This window comes from Mytilus trossulus, chromosome 8 (genome assembly GCF_036588685.1).
Source record: "Mytilus trossulus isolate FHL-02 chromosome 8, PNRI_Mtr1.1.1.hap1, whole genome shotgun sequence".
NCBI classification, from domain to species: domain Eukaryota; kingdom Metazoa; phylum Mollusca; class Bivalvia; order Mytilida; family Mytilidae; genus Mytilus; species Mytilus trossulus.
In genome coordinates, this window is record NC_086380.1 from 77987278 (window position 1) to 78008205 (window position 20928).

The 20928-nt window shown below is 33.5% G+C and overlaps 1 protein-coding gene across 3 annotated transcripts in view; it reads right to left on the reverse strand.

The window, feature by feature from the left end:
- The window catches only part of LOC134681429 (eukaryotic translation initiation factor 4E transporter-like), a 41699-nt gene that overhangs the window by 19612 nt on the left and 1159 nt on the right, over nt 1-20928 (reverse strand). For all 3 annotated transcript variants that reach the window (XM_063541056.1, XM_063541054.1, XM_063541055.1), the window contains exons 2-17: nt 19045-19153; nt 18305-18378; nt 17300-17430; nt 16791-16932; nt 16147-16354; nt 15837-15870; nt 15188-15415; nt 14680-14858; nt 11987-12137; nt 11416-11643; nt 10786-10905; nt 8818-9188; nt 8057-8170; nt 4624-4993; nt 3298-3401; nt 439-587 (exon numbers count right to left, since the gene is read on the reverse strand). In XM_063541056.1, the coding sequence (XP_063397126.1) occupies nt 439-587; nt 3298-3401; nt 4624-4993; nt 8057-8170; nt 8818-9188; nt 10786-10905; nt 11416-11643; nt 11987-12137; nt 14680-14858; nt 15188-15415; nt 15837-15870; nt 16147-16354; nt 16791-16932; nt 17300-17430; nt 18305-18378; nt 19045-19153 (2712 nt within the window). The remainder of the gene's footprint in view (nt 1-438; nt 588-3297; nt 3402-4623; nt 4994-8056; nt 8171-8817; nt 9189-10785; nt 10906-11415; nt 11644-11986; nt 12138-14679; nt 14859-15187; nt 15416-15836; nt 15871-16146; nt 16355-16790; nt 16933-17299; nt 17431-18304; nt 18379-19044; nt 19154-20928) is intronic.

Consider the following 20928-nt stretch of genomic DNA (forward strand, 5'->3'; position numbering starts at 1 on the left):
TTCAACTTCATCAAAAACTACCTTGACCAAAAACTTTAACCTGAAGCGGGACAGACGGACGAACGAACGGACGGACAGACAGACAGACGGACGAACAGACCAGAAAACATAATGCCCCTCTACTATCGTAGGTAGGGCATAAAAATCATAATCTTTTAGATTCAAACTAAAACCTATAATTGTTCACTTTTTACACATTGTGACTTGGATGGAGAGTTGTCTCATTGGCATTCATACCACACACATCTCCTTATTTCTATATCAGACATGCAAGTATAAATAAATTTTACAAATATCCTAGTAACACTATAAGTCAAATATAATCAAGATTGGTGGTAGATTGAATGTAATTCTGCTCCGATAGCTGTTGATTAACCAGCTACTGTAAGGTCTTATCAATGTTCATTTGAAATGAAATAAATATACAAGTAGGCATACCTTTCTTGTTGTTTCTTCATAAATCTTTCTTTTTGATCTTCCAATTGTTTTTTAAGTAAAGCTGTCTGCATTATGGCTTGTGTATGAGCTATAAGTTCCTGTGGACTTGGTCCACGGTGGATAACAGGTGGCCTTATTGAAGCAGTCGACTGAAAATGTATGTAAAATGATGTCCACTTAAAATAGCCAAAAACAGACAGTGAAGTTTATACTTGAGCAACATGACCAATAAAACATTATCGAAGAACTCTTATTGATTATTTAGCTTGAAAATAATAAGTAACGAGGTTACAAATATAACCAGATGCTCCGCAGGGCGTAGCTTTATACGACCGCAGAGGTTGAACCCTGAACAGTTGGGGCAAGTATGGACACAACATTCAAGCTGGATTCAGCTCTAAATTTGGATTGTGATTAAATAGTTGACACAGCATAGGTTTCTGACACAGAATGAATGTGTTCTAATGAACTTAAAATTTTTGTTTTCTCTTAGAGCAATTCACTATGCTGTTGAATATTAATCCTCTCAAAAAAATGTTTGAAGAAATTTTCTTTTTATTTATGAAATTTCAAATGAGAAAAATTGAACCCAATTTTTTAATCACATCCCCCTTTCCCTTATTCCAAAACTAATTTCAATTAAAATATTCTAATGGAGTTTGCAACAATTACTACTCATTTAAATACATCATAAAATATTAAGATGTAAAAAAAACTGCTTGTTATCACTGAATGGTAAAGATTATTTAAATTTATCAGTTGATAGTAAAAAGTGAATATACATTGTATATTGTATATAACAAAGATTTAAGTTGATTCTGGACAAAGAAAGATAACTCCAATTAAAAAAAATTCTTGCAGATATTTCTTGCTTACTATACTGGACAAAGAAAGATAACTCTTAATTAAAAAAAAATTTGCTATTTCACAATATTGTGAAATTAGATATTTCTTGCCATTGCACAATACTGTGCAATTGAAAAGACTTGCTATTGCACAATACTTAATATAATAATTTTAGATCCTGATTTGGACCAACTTGAAAACTGGGCCCATAATCAAAAATCTAAGTACATGTTTAGATTCAGCATATCAAAGAGGCCCAAGAATTTAATTTTTGTTAAAATCAAACTTAGTTTAATTTTGGACCCTTTGCACTTTAATTTAGACCAATTTTAAAACTAGACCAAAAATTAAGAATCTACATACACAGTTAGATTTGGCATATCAAAGAACCCCAATTATTCAATTTTTGATGAAATCAAACAATGTTTAATTTTGGACCTTGATTTGGGCCAACTTGAAAACTGGGCCAATAATCAAAAATCTAAGTACATTTTTAGATTCAGCATATCAAAGAACCCCAAGGTTTCAATTTTTGTTAAAATCAAACTAAGTTTAATTTTGGACCCTTTGGACCTTAATGTAGACCAATTTGAAAACGGGACCAAAAATTAAGAATCTACATACACAATTAGATTCGGCATATTAAAAAACCCCAATTATTCAATTTTGATGAAATCAAACAAAGTTTAATTTTGGACCCTTTGGGCCCCTTTTTCCTTAACTGTTGGGACCAAAACTCCCAAAATCAATACCAACCTTCCTTTTATAGTCATAAACCTTGTGTTTAAATTTCATAGATTTCTATTTACTTATATTAACACTATGGTGCGAAAACCAAGAAAAATGCTTATAAGGGTCCCTTTTTGGCCCCAAATTCCTAAACTGTTGGGACCGAAACTCCAAAAATCAATACCAACCTTCCTTTTGTGGTCATAAACATTGTGTTTAAATTTCATTGATTTCTATTTACTTTAACTAAAGTTATTGTGCAAAAACCAAGAATAATGCTTATTTGGGCCCTTTTTTGGCTCCTAATTCCTAAACTGTTGAAACCAAAACTCCCAAAATCAATCCCAACCTTTCTTTTGTGGTCATAAACCTTGTGTCAAAATTTCATAGATTTCTATAAACTTAAACTAAAGTTATAGTGCGAAAACCAAGAAAATGCTTATTTGGGCCCTTTTTGGCCCCTAATTCCTAAAATGTTGGGACCAAAACTCCCAAAATCAATACCAGCCTTCCTTTTATGGTCATAAACCTTGTGTTAAAATTTCATAGATTTCTATTCACTTTTACTTAAGTTAGAGTGCGAAAACTAAAAGTATTCGGACGACGACGACGACGCCAACGTGATAGCAATAAACGACGAAAATTTTTTCAAAATTTGCGGTCGTATAAAAATATATTTTAAGTGACAAGTGAGTGTTTGCTTGAACATACCGTATAGCGGGTTATTTTCGAGTGGTGTAAATTTTCGCTTATTTTCTTGGATAAAACATAATCACCAAAATATATTCCGTCAATTAAAAAGCGCACATGCAATGGTATTGAAAAAAGTTTTGAAACCACCAAAATATTTCATATACAATATTCAATGAAAATTGCAAAATTTTACACATGTAAACCCGCAAAAATAACCCACACTACACAGTAAGACATGGAAATTGCTGGATAATTTACGTACTTGTTAATACTTTGACAATTTTTCTGAATTTGATTGATTGTTATTCAATACCACTTTCGATACTACTGTGCTTTTTCAAGGAGGTCATTTTTTAATGTTGGATGAATCCAGGGTGCCCACAGAGAACCACAACCGTAAATAGGAAAACTGACTATTCTAAGTCAATTAAAATTGGAGCCTAGCACACCTGATTTTGAACTTACAGCCTCAGTGTTGACAATCCCCTAGTTATCTTAGACATGACATTGGATAATTTGTGTACTTACAGACATAGAAACTGTTGGTACATTTATTGGTGATGTACTTGTCAACTGAGATGGTGTACTTACAGACATAGAAACTGCTGGTACATTGATTGGTGATGTACTTGTCAACTGAGATGGATGGATCGGTGATGGCGCATTGAGATGCATTGGTGGTTGCTGACTGAACACTAAAATCACAAAGTATATAAATAATGTATAAAGTTTTTTTAAACATTTTCATCAGGGCTATTCCATTAACATATATTTAGGAGGGTAGGAAGTGAAGTTCAATTATTGAATGTGAGTCATGGTTCTTTTTTCAGTTTGCATTATGCAAAATTATCTTAAAAAAGGTTCTTGGTTGCAGGGATATTTTGAAAGTCCCTTGAAGGACTCCCTTCCTATACTCTCGCACACTTAACATTACAATTTCTTTACAGTAAAATAACAAACATAACTAGAGGCTCTAAAGAGCCTGTGTCGCTCACCTTGGTCTATGTTAATATTAAACATTGTACACAAATGAATTCATGACAAAATTGTGTTTTGGTGATGGTGATGTGTTTGAAGATCTTACTTTACTAAACATTTTTGCTGCTTACAATTATCTCTATCTATAACAGTAGTTTCTGTGGAAAATGTTAGTGAAAATCTACAAATTTTGTGAAAATTGTTAAAAAATGACTATGAAGGGCAATAACTCCTCAGGGGGTCAATTGACTATTTTGGTCATGTTGACTCATTTTTAGTTCTTACTTTACTGTACATTATTGCTGTTTACAGTTTATCTCTATCTATAATAATATTCAAGATAATAACCAAAAACAGCAAAATATCCTTAAAATTACTGATTCAGGGGCAGCAACCTAACAACGGAATGTCAGATTCATCTGAAAATTTCAAGGCAGATAGATCTTAACCTGATAAACAATTAAACCCCATGTCAGATTTGCTCTAAATGCTTTGGTTTTTGAGTTATAAGCCAAAAACTGCATTTTACCCCTATGTTCTATTTTTAGCCATGGCGGCCATCTTGGTTGGTTGGCAAGGTCACCGGACACAATTTTCAAACTAGATACCTCAATGATGATTGTGGCCAAGTTTGGTTAAATTTGGCCCAGTAGTTTCAGAGAAGATTTTTGTAAAAGTTAACGCCGGACGCAGGACGACGACGACAGACGACGGACGCCAAGTGATGAGAAAAGCTCACTTGGCCCTTCGGGCCAGGTGAGCTAAAAAGGGATGTCCTCAGATTTTAGACATCTGCAAGGAAGTCTGAAGGAGTAAAGTAAAAGATCTCATTTTATTCAGATTGGTAATCCACTGTTTAAACTGTATTTATATATATATAAGTTCTCAATCTATTATCCTCAGTCTTTTTCACATAATTATGTAAACGTTATGACTTACTGATTGGTGAAGGTACACGAGGTGATGATGTTGGCTGTGGCATGAAGTTTGGAATGACTTGTTGTGGTGTCGGTGATGGAGCTCTAGGTGTGGATGTGTTCTGTATGATGTTCATCATGGTTGGAGCCTGTGGCTGTTGAAGGACAGATTGAGGCGGAGGGGTTGGGGAGGCTGATTTTGTAATGATGGTTGGGTTCTGTTTGATATAATTTGCCAATGATTCGGGCAAGGTTGTTTGTAGGCCACCTGGTGTCTGCTGACCTAGAGGTGTTGGCTGGGCAAGAGGCGTGGATTGTTTTGTCATGTAATTCATCTTCATTAGAGCCTGCTGTCGTATCAGATTCTGTTGCTCCTTGTTACGAAGTAAAGCCTGAAAAGATATATTTATACATATTTAGGTCTTCTTAATAACAAAGAGCTTGTGTTTGATTATGTGTCACAATTAACTCCATATAAACATAATTTTTGAATATTTGGATACAAGTCAGCACAATTTAATAAAACAAGAGGCTCTCAAGAGCCTGAATCACTCACCTTAATTCTTTTGGTTAAATCTCTCATCACTGATTATTTTGGCTTTTCAATTTATTTAAATGTTTTTTGGATCGTCCTATTTTCTTCAAAAGCCAAAAAAAATAATCATTTTCTCCTATGATCTATTTTAGCCATAGGAGCTATGTTTCTTGACATACAAGGAAATAAAATATAAAATTTATACTAGATACTCTGAAACTCATTTAGCCTAAGTTTGGCTGAAATTGATACAGCAGTTTCAAAGGAGAAGATTTTTTAAAGTAAGTCAACATGATGAACAAATTGTGAAAAAAGTCTTTAAAGGGCAATAACTCTTTAAGGGGTCAATTGACAATTTTGGTCAAATTGACTTAATTGAAGATCTTACTTTGCTGAACATTATTGCTGTTTACAGTTTATTTCTATCTATAATTATATTCCAAAAAAAATAAACAAAAACAGCAAAATTTCCTTAAAATCATCAATTCAGGGGCAGCAACCCAACAACGGGTTGTCTGATTCATCTGAAAATTTCAGGGCAGATAGATCTTGACCTGATAAACAATATTATCCCGTGTTAGATTTGCTCAAAATGCTTTGGTTTTTGAGTTATAAGCCAAAAACTGCATTTGACCCCCATGTTCTATTTTTAGCAATGGCGACCATGTTTGTTGATAGATCACAACTTCGGATATAATTTACAAACTAGATACCCTAAGGAACATTCAGTTAAAGTTTGGAAGTATTTGGCCCACTAGTTTCAGAGGAGAAGATTCTTGAAATAGTTTACGACGACAGACGACGACAGACGATGGACGACGACGGACGCCAAGTGATGGCATAAGCTCACTTGTCCCATCGGGACAGGTGAGCTAAAAAATGTGTAATCTGAGACACTAATTTTAAATTTTTAATCTGATCAGAAATATAGACAGTCAAGGGTCTAACTTAAATAAATTATTAGAGAAAAATAACATACATGTCGTTATTGTGGGCTAAAATATCAAAATACTGAGTCTGTGACAACATATGGCAGATTTTACAGTATTGTGTTCTGTCTCCTACTTTCATGTTGCTAACGTGACGGAGACATAAATTAGTAATGTTAGCGACATTGGGACATGTCACATGAGCAACAACATCTTTAAAAGTTAAAATGTATGCACACAGTGATGTTTAATATATGCCTGGAGTAATAAAATTGTACAGTCTGGTTTAGAATTTCTAAATATACAGAATGTCATTTGCAGGTGTACTTTATATCAAATGAATACACAAGAAACCAATTCGTAATAGTAACATTAGCAACATCTACTATCATGACATTACGTTTTGTTGCGAACGTCTTTTTGATGGACGGAATATATTTAAGGTCCTCTTGTAACGATATTACATACAACTTACCTTCTTTGCTTCCCCATCATGTGAAGGAACTGACTCTGAATCTATTTCTGCAAAGGGCGATATCGTAACTCCTATACAGGAGAGTTACAGATCTAAATATATGTTGCTCACGTGACACTGATTTGGACGGAAACCTCGAGCAGTAACGTTCGCAAAAAATAAAACAGCCAATGATATTGATTCCTCAAGTCCTTTGACCCCCTTACGTCATCCAAATTTAATATGATTGCTATTTTCAATTATTTATAAAACCCGGGATAAAAATAACTTCAATGGGCTGTCTGAGAACCAACAAGAAAATTGCGATCGTGACATACCACAATGGACGGAAAAGACGTGACGTTAGCAACAATATTATTTAATGACCTTTTTTAGCCTTTACCAATAAAAATCTGCCTTAAAGTTATGATTGAAACACAAAAGAAGACTTTTTATTAAAATATAAGTCCATGTTATTAGGCTCCACTTATAAATAATACTTCAAAATTCCACTCCAAATAAGCTGGATGTCAGTAAAGTAGGTCATGATGTCTATTCCATGTCCAATATTTTGAAATTAAAAACCCTCTAATTCTAACAAAAAACACAAACACAGAGTAATTTTTATTTTTATTTACTCAGAAAGACACATTTTATTCAATAACATAATGCATTACTCCATTACACAGTCTGTTTCACAGTTTCAGCAATTGCTTTTTTGATGGATACAAAAAAACAACAATTCCTTCTTATTGTAAAATCTGCCATATGTATGTTACATGTTTCAAAGGGACAATATAAAGCTTTTATTTTGTGAAATTTTTCACAAGTTCTATTGATATAATAATTTTCTTTTATATGTAAACTAAACTTTGCAAAGATATAGCAGTTCATTGTTTACCAATCATACGAGGAACACCTTATTACAAAAAACAAATATCCCTGTAATAACTAAAGGGTCTTATCACAGCTTATCTGCATCTCTTTAAAGCCTTTCCTCAGACATATATCACAATGTATGTTAATTCAATGTAATAAATGATGATCAGAGATTGTAATGAGGCACTGGGATAGATTCCAGGTAATTACCAAGTGTCTCATTTACTCTCATATAATAAGTTACATGCCTGTAATAACAAAGCCTTGTTATAACAGCTTAGATTTCCCTTAAAGGCCTTGTCTCATTGATTTGCCATGGTTGATAAAAACTGTATTAATGGAATTAGAAAATAAGTTACCAAGGTAATATATTAAGCTATTGTGCAAAGTTTCAAAAACTCGCAAGTGCCCACTAAAGATAAAATACTTATGATATATTTAAGTGATAACAAACATGTTACTACAGATTAAGAAAAAAAGAGTAGACAACTCATGAAAGTGTCTGTAATAAGGCATGCATGTTATTTTTCTCTGAGAACTTGTTTAAAGTTACACCCTTGACTTTTAGATATTTTTCTAACATGCATGTTTTAAGAGGCAGTCTGATATTTCCAGGTCAGGGTCTACAGCCTGTTATGGTAGAAAAATATGAGCTTACCTGTAAGAACTCATTTTGTGCAATTTGAGCTTGAGTCTGTTGACTATTTGGAGTCTGAGGTCTAGCCTGCATCATCTGTTGTGGTGGGGAAGGAACTCTGGTCTCCTGTCGAGTCTGAAATAACAATCTGGATTGTAACAAATGGAGATTGTAAAAGTACTTCAACCTGTTGAGTATCAGATTAAGTGCCATCCGAGAAAAATTAGTATTGAGGAGAACAGTGCTTTATACAATATAAACTAGCAAACAGGCAAATAATGAAATAAGTTAATTCAATTATCTCCCCTTAAACATTTCAAAGTGATTATCTCCCCTAAAACGTTTTACATAGATTATATCCCTTTTTTACATCCTCAGGTAGTGTTCAGTGTACAGTTTTAATATCTGTCTAAACAGGTTTGCTAACAAGACATATGATGAACAGGGCGATTCCTGTAAAACTTTGTTTTCATAAGGGTATAAAAATGTTATCTTTTTCTTGCCTCTTATATATAGTCAAGTCTTGTGGGCAATAAGTCTTGTGGGCAATAAGCAATGAGCAATTGTAAAATGTGTTTCATTTTTGCCATTATTATAGTATGTACCAAAAGTTTTATTTGGTGGAGATCATTTCTCCTGTAAAATCGCACTTTTTTAAATTTGAATATATCTTTTTCTTTTTTTATAAATTCTATTCTAGTAAAACAATGTAGATAATGATTATCTTTGTTACTGTTTGTAATGAAATAAAATTTAGACATTACAATGTAACAGAAACTTACTGGAATTTTTGGAGATTCTACAGCTGCCGCTGCCCCAGCTTGCATCAGACTCAATAATTTATTAAATGCCGTCAAATCTCCTTCATCCTCACTTGATCGTCGGGAAGATTGTTGAGACGAGGGCTGCTGATGCTGCTGATGTTGTTGCTGGTGTGGTTGGTGATGGTGAATCACAGTAGGAGGAGTCATTCTCACACCAGGAGGAGTCATTCTTGCACCAGGAGGAGTCATTCTGTTCTGTCTTTCGATCTTGTGATGATTCATTGCCAGTGGGTGGGGAATTGGCTGCTGAGGGTAGTTATGTCCACCAGGTGTGGTCGTTGGCTTCATATCAGCTTCCAGTTCCTGTACAGTCTTGATGTATGGTACATCTGTAAACAAATAAATATTGTAACAAACTTTCAAATGTATAATTAAAAGGTATCAAAAGTGATAAAAAGAATAAACAAGAATATATGTGTGTGCATGCTAAGCACACCCCAACTCCTTATTTGAAGTATAAGAAAACATGTAGGTCTGTAACAGTTTGGACAAAACACACATACTTAGGCTTAAATTAAAATATTGATTGTTTGCCCTTTACCGACCGACCCTATAAATTCGTTGCGCCTGAAAATCTTTTATTTGTATTTACCAGCAAGATTTTATTTTATTTTATTTTTTCGTTCCTACCAAAAATCTTATATTTGTATTTCCCGCTCAAAACTATTTTATCCGGAATTCTCGGGTTTTATCTTTAACGTATAAGGTCCAGTCCGTTTGGTATCACCTGGGCGTTTGACATGAACACTTGCATTTGAAGTTTCAAAGCATTTGTTTGAAATCGATGTTTAGCATGTGAATGCTTCCTGAAATCATGATTTGACCTACGCTACTCTGTACCTTTATACTTAAAGAGCAGGGTTCATTTACAAATACGTTCGCTTGATACAAAATTATCAACGTGTATACAAACTAATTTGTGAACGGACACGTTTGTATTCTTTGTAGGGATGGCCTTTTGTGATCCGCAGATCGGGATGATTATGTTAACGATGCCGCTATATTATTTATTTCTGATTTGAATCAAAAGTGACAAAACCCTGTAAAGTGGAGAATATCGGACAGTAAAATAGCCAAGTTGTCCATACAGATCATTTATAAATGCGATGTAAAATACGTGACAATTGTCAGAGTTTAAGTCTTGTAGCATTTTTATTGGAAACAAAGGCACACACGATGTTTTTTAACACTCTAGGGACTTTTTCTACTAGTTATGTATGTCTGTCCGGACATATCTTATCAGTACAAAGTCATCTTTTACAGAAAATCTTAAGGTAGGCATACAAGGTACGTAGTACAGAATATAAGTGCAAGTTCAAACTCTTCAAAGTTCCAGGCATATAAACGTTGAAGATATGCGGCACAGCTCTATATTTTGATACTTTAAAACAAAATAGTACTGTGCATATGAATTAGCTTCACATTCTACGTGATATTTTTTTTTTTAAACTAATAGTCCCAGAAAACTTATTTGCAAAAAAACCCGGACACAAATGACATTATGCAGAGTTTGTATCTAAAAAATAAAATATTATACCTACCTGCCTACCCATGACAAATAAAATACCGAGCCAAGTTATTTTTTTGGGGAAAAAAATAAAATATTTTACCTACCTACCTACCCTGTTTCAAAACATAGTGTCGGAAAAGGGCAAACAAACAATATTTTAATTTAGGCCTTATCTCTGTTGAGGTGCTTACCAAAAAGGATGTCGTTCTGTTACAGAAATACTGTAACATATGTAAGAATGTGTGACAAATAATTTTGATGAATAAATGTACTGAACAATGAAAACACAGATTTGACTCAGATCACTTGACTACTAATAACCCATATTTAGATGTCTACGACTTGATAAATAAAACTTCAGCTGGGAGTTTTACCACTAGACCACTGAATATAAATTGTATAAGATTGAAACTTACTTCTAGGAGAGGATACAGCAGGACTGTTATTACCACTACTAGAGGCAGTGGAGTCTTTCCTTCCAAACAATAAAGCCTTCAGCTGAGCCTCTACATCCTGTACACTGTAATTACTGCTGTCTGTAAACAAAACAAAACAGATTTATGAACACACATTTGGAATTATGCTTAAATCAACATTTCAGGACTGTCTGTTTGATAAATAGAACTCATACTCAGGATGTCAGTTGTTTGCTGTTTTATTGTTTCCATTTCAAATATGTTAATTTAACTAATATGACAGATCTGTTCTAACTACTACTCAATTTAAGTTTTTTCTTGTTAATTGCTGTAATTTATATATTTACTGTTAACATAGATTCAATACTTTAGAACTTTATGATCATGGGTTAATTTCATGGATGAAAAGACAAAGGACAAGGTACAATAAGCACACCCTCACCTCACCCAGTTGCTGGATTAATGGTTTTGAGGTTCATTTAAACAAAGTTCAAACCGCGGGGAATATTTCAATAAGATAATTAGATTTCCAAAACAAAATTGGAAAAATGACGAAATATGGGGGCCCAAACGGATGCTTATTGTACCTTGTCCTTTGCACTAGTAAACCTCAGCATTTTAACTACTTACTGCTATCATTACGCTTATGATGTGATGATCCAGAATTCTGGAATATACTGTTCAACATTGGAGCTATGATGTTTTTCTGTGAGACAGACATGTCCATACTTATACACTGTGGTTTGTCAGAGAACGTGCTGTTGCCTGGTGTCATGAACACAGACTTGTCGTACATTGAATTAATGGTGTTAGGTGGTGGCGATGGAACAATTGGACTTTTGGTTCCACTTAGTAGTTCTGAAAATACATTTAAAAAGCTTCATACATTACAAATGTATCACTCCAAACTGATCCCTAAATCTTCAGTTTACAGATTGACTCATTCCAAAATTTTGGAAATCTAAAAAAAAAATCAAGACCAACCCATAAAGAATTTTTCAATGAATTATTGATTAAAACATAAAATTTGCATAAATACACAGTAATACAGTGAATTTCTTTCCACAAACCAACAGTGTACCAATAACAAGTTTTGAAAATAAAAAAATAAAGATCATTTGAATTTTTCTCAACTTTCAAAATATTTTTTTTTCTTTAACAGCTACTACAAAAATCAATATGTGTCTAAAAATTAACTGACCATTGAGATATCCAAAGTCTTCATTGATTGATGATCTACGACTATTCTCCCGGCTGTTACCCATACTGCCTCCTCCATGATGGGAGGAGAACCAGCGACTGAATCGACTCTGGAATCCAGTCTGTACTTCAGCAGTGGGACTACCACCTTCCTAAAAAGTCAATAAGTCCAATTGTCATACAACAATCAAAATAAATTATGCTCAAATGTAAAAAACAATTTGATATCTAGAGAAAAAGCAGTTTATATGGGGACGGAGTCCCCAATTACGGTAAAAGAATAAAAATAAAAAAATGGGGAAAATTTCCCGAATTTTTCATTGTACTAATGAACTCAAAATCGTTAACTTTTTTTTATGTCATGTTTTGAAATCCCGGACCGGCGCAGAAATCTACAATATACTTCCTTTTTCCGGTCTCGTTATGAATCTTTGAGTAAAATATATATTTATCAGTCTAGTATAAAAAGGAGGGAACGCAATACCAATTTTCATTTTTTTAAATAATTCTTTGATATGAAAAAACGTTACCTGATGAAAGCGTTTCTTTGTTTACATTGCATATGACGTCATAATTTAAATAACGTCACAACTAAAATCCCTAACAGAACCAAAATCGGAAAAATTACGGTATTTCCGTTTTATTTTTTAACAAATATTAAAGTTACAAAAAATAATGCATACAGACTTCGTCCCCATTTACAGGTTATGCCTGCCTCATATTAAACATGAATAGCAATAGTGTAGTGATGCCAGCTTTTATTTCTTCTCAAATATCACTTTTGCTGGATAAGATACAAGGTATAGCTAATATTTTCATCGTGACCCACCTAATTAAACTGAATTTGCACTTACATTAGCAACATAACAGGTGCTACATGAGAAGCAGTTTCCTTTTTACCCTTATGGAGCCCACAATATCACCGGGTCTTTGTTTGTCAGTTGTGTTTTTGTGCTGTTGTTTGACTCTTAATGGTTTTTTGTTTGTTTGTTTGGCATGGCATGTTAAACTAGAGGCTCTAAAGAGCCTGTGTCGCTCACCTTGGTACATTTGTATATGTGAATATTCAACAAAGGACACAGATGGATTCGTGACAAAATTGTGTTTTGGTGATGGTGATATGTTTGTAGATCTAACTTTACTGAACATTCTTGCTGCGTACATATATCCCCATCTATAATGATTGGCCCAGTAGTTTCAGTTTAAAGTGTTAGTAAAAATTTACAAATTTTATGAAAATTGTTAAAAATTGACTATCGATTCGTCTGAAATTTTCAGGGCAGATAGATCTTGACCTGATAAACAATTTAACCCATGCCAGTTTTGCTCTTAATGCTTTTGTTTTTGAGTTATAAGCCAAAAACTGCATTTTATCCCATGTTCTATTTTTAGCCATGGCAGCCATCTTGGTAGGTTGACCAGGTCAACGGACACAATTTTTAAACTAGATACCCCAATGATGATTGTGGCCAAGTTTGGTTTAATATGGCGCAGTAGTTTCAGAGGAGAAGATTTTTGTAAAAGATAACTAAGATTTACGAAAAATGGTTAAAAATTGACTATAAAGGGCAATAACTCATAAAGGGGTCATTTGACCATTTCGGTAATGTTGACTTATTTGTAAATCTTATTTTGCTGAACATTATTGCTGTTTACAGTTTATCTCTATCTATAATATTTTTCAAGATAATAACCAAAAACAGCAAAATTTCCTAAAAATTACCAATTTAGGGGTAGCAACCCAACAACAGGTTGTTCGATTCATCTGAAATTTTCAGGGCAGATAAATCTTGACCTGATAAACAATTTTACCCCATGTCAGAATTGCTCTAAATGCTTTGGTTTTTGAGTTATAAGCCAAAAACTGCATTTTACCCCTATGTTCTATTTTTAGCCATGGCGGCCATCTTGGTAAGTTGACCGGGTCACCGGACACAATTTTTAAACTAGATACCCCAATGATGATTGTGGCCAAGTTTGGTTTAATATGGCGCAGTAGTTTCAGAGGAGAAAATTTTTGTAAAAGATCACTAAGATTTACGAAAAATGGTTAAAAATTGACTATAAAGGGCAATAACTCCTAAAGGGGTCATTTGACCATTTCGGTAATGCTGACTTATTTGTAAATCTTATTTTGCTGAACATTATTGCTGTTTACAGTTTATCTCTATCTATAATATTTTTCAAGATAATAACCAAAAACAGCAAAATTTCCTTAAAATTACCAATTTAGGGGTAGCAACCCAACAACAGGTTGTTCGATTCATCTGAAATTTTCAGGGCAGATAGATCTTGACCTGATAAACAATTTTACCCCATGTCAGAATTGCTCTAAATGCTTTGGTTTTTGAGTTATAAGCCAAAAACTGCATTTTACCCCTATGTTCTATTTTTAGCCATTGCGGCCATCTTGGTTGGTTGACCGGGTCACCGGACACAATTTTTAAACTAGATACCCCAATGATGATTGTGGCCAAGTTTGGTTTAATTTGGCCCAGTAGTTTCAGAGGAGAAGATTTTTGTAAAAGTTAACGCCGGACGCAGGACGACGACGACGACGACGGACGACGACGACGGACGCCGGACGCAAAGTGATGAGAAAAGCTCACTTGGCCCTTCGGGCCAGGTGAGCTAAAAAAGATCATATTAACGAATCAGAAATACAATTTTAAATGTTGATACCAAAATACATACATTTAAGCCTGGAAGGTTTTCTATCTTGAAGAACTCATTAAAGTCAAACAAGTTTGTGGCCTGGGGCGATGGGACATGCAGACTGCCTGAGTTATTTGATTCCTCAGGTGAACTTGACTCATTGGTCTCCAGACTACCATTTCTTTCCTTCACATCAGCTACTTTTACTTCTGAACTTTCTGTAAAATGAAACAGCATAAAAAATGTGCTTTTATAATACAATTAAGGTGTTCAAAATACACAGATGATGCCTGTTTGCATATAATGTTTAAAAGGGACAAAACTCAAGAACATTAAAATGAAGCCAATCAAATTGGTTAATTTTCTGACTTTTGTGGTAGCAAGCATAGTGTATAAGTTTCATAGTAGTTGAATGAGGCAGAGAACAGAAACCAATTTTAAGACATACTTTCATAAGGACACCCATACAGTCTACTGACTGACAAGGTAACAATAAATGCCCCCTCAAAATTTGTTTGAATTGATATCTGAAATGAAGTTTCCTTACTGTTTGATTCATCCTGTTGAGCCTCTTCATGATATTCCTCATCAAATCCAGTATCCATGTTGTTATCGTCTTCTTCATCGTCCTTGCCCTTCACATGTTCCTCTTTGACCTCTCTGGGGCCTTCAAATCCATGAAGTTCTATGCGATCATTTTGACTGGTGGGCCCCTCTGAGAACCATTCTGGTTCCTCTTCTTCACGGTGACGGTAAGAATCGTGTCTGTTACGACCTACAATTGACACAAAACACCCAGATTAATTTTTGTTACAAGATTTGGACAAGGTGAATTTCAAGTCATTGTTTCTAACTGAAAAGACAGACTAAAACCTTAACACAAAATACGAAATTTTTTCTTCTAAAATCAAAATTAATATGGCTACCAACTTTGTTTTTCTAATTCTGCCACATGACATGTATGAAATAAGATTTCAACAATTCAAAAAGATAATCATTAAAAATTAATATGTAGGATGAATAGTATTCACTCATGAAATTCTGATTACATGTAAGTAATGAAATTGAATATTGCTAAACAATTTATAAATATTCATCTACTAAGAAAATAAGACTTATAATTACACTACCAATTTTTATATTTAATTTAAAAATAGACAACAAAATAAACAATAAATTTCTCCCATCATACTAACCATTGTCTCTGCTGAAATGCCGACTGAAGTCCCTCTGAAAAAAGAAAATAAAAAACATTATAAATTATGAAAATTATATATATATATTATGTTTTAAAGCCAATCAAAAGATTAAATGTCCAATCAAATCAAGTTATGACATTTTGATCATATTCAAAATAGAACTATGTACAAGCCAAATTGGGTAAATTAAATACTTTTTTCACACTTCAGTGAAAGTATAGCAATATTAATTTGGATTTATGAGTTTGACTGTCCCTCTGGTATCTTTCGACCCTCATTTACTTTTGCATGTAAAAACAAACTTTACCCTGTCATCATACTCCCTTCTGTAGCCTCGATTGTCTCCCCTGTTATCATATCTCCTATCTCTTCCGTCATCAAATCTGTCACGGATTGCCCTATAGTCACGTTCTCTCTGAGGTTCACGCTCTCTCTGAGCATGCTGAGGTTCACGTTCCCTTTCTCCTCTATCTCGGTCTATTTGAATTCTACCACTACCAATACGTCTGACATTTCTGTAAAATAGACATGTTATTGTTTACATATTTCACATTTAATCCTTAAATTGACAATTGAGATATTGACATATCTACCACCTCTATTTCTATGAAAATTTTGTAAGTTAATAAAAAACTTTTGGTAAAATATACATATCTTTACTAATTATCTATTAAGTCATCCAAAAAATATTTATTTGTGTACTCACATTTAGGAATAAAATAATACAACTGCTTGCAGGTTTTAAAATTTACTGTAGGAAAGGAAGGTCCAGGACTTTTGAACTAAAATACCTAAAAGATCGTCAGTTATTTTTGAATGTACAATTTTTCATAGACACAAAACAGATACACCGCCAATTTGAACCCCTGTGCTTAGATTGTTTTAACAAGAAACCCACCAAGAGAATACAGATCCTACATTGATTATGTCTAGATATATATGATAAAGTACCTGTTGTCGTCCTTATAATCTGCAGGACAACTAACTTGTCTTGTCATCACAGGAGCTGTCACATGACATCCTGTCCCAAAACTCCTCCTCTGGGGACTCAAAACTATACCATCTTTTTCTTCTTTGAGTCTCTCTTTCGGATCTGATATAAATAAGAATGAAATACATAATGAGGGCTCAATTTCTGGTCATGTATTCTTTTTATAAACATTTGTAGAAAAGCAAACAATATGACTGGATATCATTAAAGTTATAAGTTGTGAAATCAAAGTTTTTATATTAAATCTTTCAACGGAACAGCTAACAGTGCATAACTCATTTCCGCCTCATTTTCGTGACATTAAACTGATATTTGTGTCAACCATAAGGTTATATAGTTTAGCAGAAAGCAGGAATTTGATGATGTTTCTAATTTATTCAAATAGACCATCTACTTTTTACATATAACAAAAACAACTTTTTTACAAAAACTTTCTCTCCGTCCAAAATGTAAAAAAAATCTTGCTAACCTGATGGTCTTCTTTTGTTTAAATATTCTGCTTTCTTTTCTTTCTCTCCTATGTTTAGAGGAGACAATCTGTCACCAACACCACTATCGAAAGATCTAAACCATTTCTCTGGATCCCATAAACCCTCGGTGCTGAAAACATAACAAAAATGCAATTAGGTCTAAGACTTCATTTTGTAATTGTAAGGACTTTTGTTGTATTTTCTGAAAGATTTGATATACATAGTAAGACATAAATCAGTACTGGGTAGTAAAAGTGAGCGATTCTAACTTATTACTATTGTATTCAAAACAAGTGTAACTGTGAGCTACTGCTCACTGATAATACCTCTGCCGCAAGTGGATAATGTTAATAGTGTAAAAATATGTAAGTGTTCGGTAAACAGGAAGTTGTCAAGTGATGAATCTGAAAACACATCACATGGTATAGCTGACTTATATAAACCCAGAAACCAAATTTAAGAAATCCTGGCATTATAGTTCTGGAGAAAAATGCGACGAAAATATTCATGGGACTGACAGACGGACTGACTGACGGACAGACAGATGTAAAATCCCCAGTTTTAATAATAAATATGACTATTGCTTTACAAATTTTTTAGCTGAAAAAATAACTTTTCATATTGATCAATCTTCTTTTTAGGTCAATTGTAGCTTGCTGTTTGGTGTGATTTAAGGCTTATTGTTGAAGGCTGTACTTTAATCTATAATGGTTTACTCATACAAATTATGACTAGAAAATCAAACTAGATATTATAATATTTTTTACAAGATTTTGCGTTTTTTTCATTCTTCCTCTTCATGCTCTTGTTTTAAAAGATCATCAATGCTTTTTATTATGTTCATGGCAAGGCAATGTTTGTTCAAGATATTACAATGAGTGTTGATAAATTTAATCTTGAAAATATAACTATGGGGCTATTCCATTTTAAATTCATGTTGGAGGCTCTTTGGGTCTTCCACATAAATGGAATAGCCCTAAACTTTACAAGTAATGATTGCATACTTATCATAATCTGTAGACAAACAAACTGGTCTTTTCTTTGCTGTTTTACTGTTAGCAAACTCATACAACTGGTCCTGTAAGATACAATCAATCACAATGTATCAATTGTTTTTCAAGAATGTGTCCATAGTATACAGATGCTCCACTCACACTATCATTTTCTATGTTCAGTGGACCATGAAATTGGGGTCAAAACTTTAATTAGGTATCGCAATATGCATGGATGTCCTTAAAATAAACTATTATCTGATTGTACATGTAAAACATGTGTTCAATATCCATGTTGATTTTTTGTTGATCGTTGACAAACAGGTGACAATCGTTAAACTTCGGCTTCAAAACACAGACTTTAATTACCTGCCATATTTTCACAACACTTACAGATTGAAAAAAAATTGACTATTATACGAAATTTATGCGAAAATAATTATAAAATTGTGAACAGAAGACTTAGTTTATGATGTTTGTATGCATTGCTTCAAGAATTGGAATAAAATTATTTTTCACCAGTCACTCGTTTCATATGACTTAACTTTAACCAAAACTTTAACCTGAACTTTGCACTATGTTTTCTATGTTCAGTGGACCATGAAATTGGGGTCAAAACTTTAACTTGAAATTAAAATTAAAAAGATCATATCATGGGGAACATCTGTACTTCAACTCTTCTGAATTTGTTCTCTTACAAATGGTGAAACAATACCACAGTTAAGACCTCAGTTATTCCTCTAACAACTTACCCTACTGTAGATATATGCTGGTGTAGGTCCAGGTGTATCAGACCTTGTCAGAACAACCTCTCTTGGAGTATTCCTGCCACTGTCATCAGAATTAAATTCTTTTTCCATTCTGAAATAATAAACATTTACACAGTCAAATATCTCTCCACAAAAAAAAAAATCTTACAGAAAATGTCTAATGTTACACCAGAGAATCAATAAAATAATGAAGTCAACTGATAAGCCCTTCATCAGTCAGAGCTCAGACATAAATAAGTCTGAATCTGCTTTTGACTTATAGAGGTCTAAATTTGTAAGTTTTAGGAGTTGTCTCCCTTTAATGCAAGACAAAATACGACTTAAATAAGTCAAATATTGTTAAGCAAGAAATAATTGACCAGAATCAAAAAGTTGCAAATATCGACTCCTACAAGTCGATTAGTTACCAAAATTGGTTAACTTCAAGACCCACGCATACTTATAAAAAGGTCATGCATCTAAATCAAATAATGACAACATTGATAGCCAATGCCTTGTCTTCTAAAGAAAAATATGAATGAGAGTCTAAAAAATCGGGGATCATGTTGATTAACCTTACAATGCAACCACCTGGATCCACACTTAATGAGGTAAAACATCTGTGTTTAGTAAGGATGTTCAATGAGATAATTAAATATAGATAGATCAAGTCCATGTGAACTCTCAGACAAGTTTTTACTGTCATAGGTGGTGTAGTTTGGCCACCAAGTCAAGCTAAGTTTTTTCATCAACATGAATAGACCTAAACAAGTCTGTCATTTTGTGACTTAGATAAGTCTAAAATTGAAAACACATTTTTATAAAAAATACATGTTTGGACTTTTCTAAGTCAAAAACAGAAATAGACTTGTTTATGTCTGAGCTCTGACTGTTCATGACCAAACTATCAACCTACTATGAAAGTTTGCAATTAATAAATGCTTTACATCATAATATTTTTGACATGGAGTCTAGCATTCCATATTCAAAGACTGGTTATGTCTTGGGAACAAAAGATATCAAAGAGACATTGAAACTCACAGCAAACAAACAAGATTGCTTGTCAGTAAGGCCTTTAAAAGCTGACTATACCCTATATATATATATATATATATATGTGTTTTTTCATTATTATAGGTGTTACAGTCATGACAGTTGCCTATAATTGCTTACATCCACATCATTTAAAACTTTTGTGGATAGCTATCTTTTTGGCCAAAATACAACTTTTAATCTTTAAATTGATGGCACCATGGCAAAACATGAAAAAACACAACATAGACAACCAAAAAATAAGCACATGAATAACTGATACTGGTTTCATTATAATCAAATTCATCAAAATACAATTGGAAATAATTGTGACAAACTACACACCAGCATGACCAGCAAACTATGAAATTCTTCAATTTTTGGTTAAGTGTACATGTATGTAATGGTGATATTAACGTAAGCCACACAGGTTTGCAGTCTTCACGATGAACTTTAAAAACTACAGGCCCCGAGCTCAATTTTGAAAAATTTGAAGTTAGATTCTGTTGGCCTGTAGATGTGATTTTTACAGGCCCGAGAGCAATTTTACTCTCAGCGTGAAGACTGGCTTTGTGCTGAGGTACATAAGTAAAAAGTGAAAAATTAACTTATGCTCCCAACCAGGTTTGGGATTTTTACTCTGTCTCATTTGTCTGTGTTGAAGACCAAATGTGAATGGAATGTTTTTTCCCTCTTTTGATGAGTTGTTGTCTCCCACACATTCCCTGTTTCCATTCTCAATGCTATTACATTTATATTTGTAATAAGGATTAAGGTTTGTGAGGCTTGCAAACTATCCTGATACATCAACACATTTACACTTTTGCCATATTAAAAAATTGCTTACTACACAGA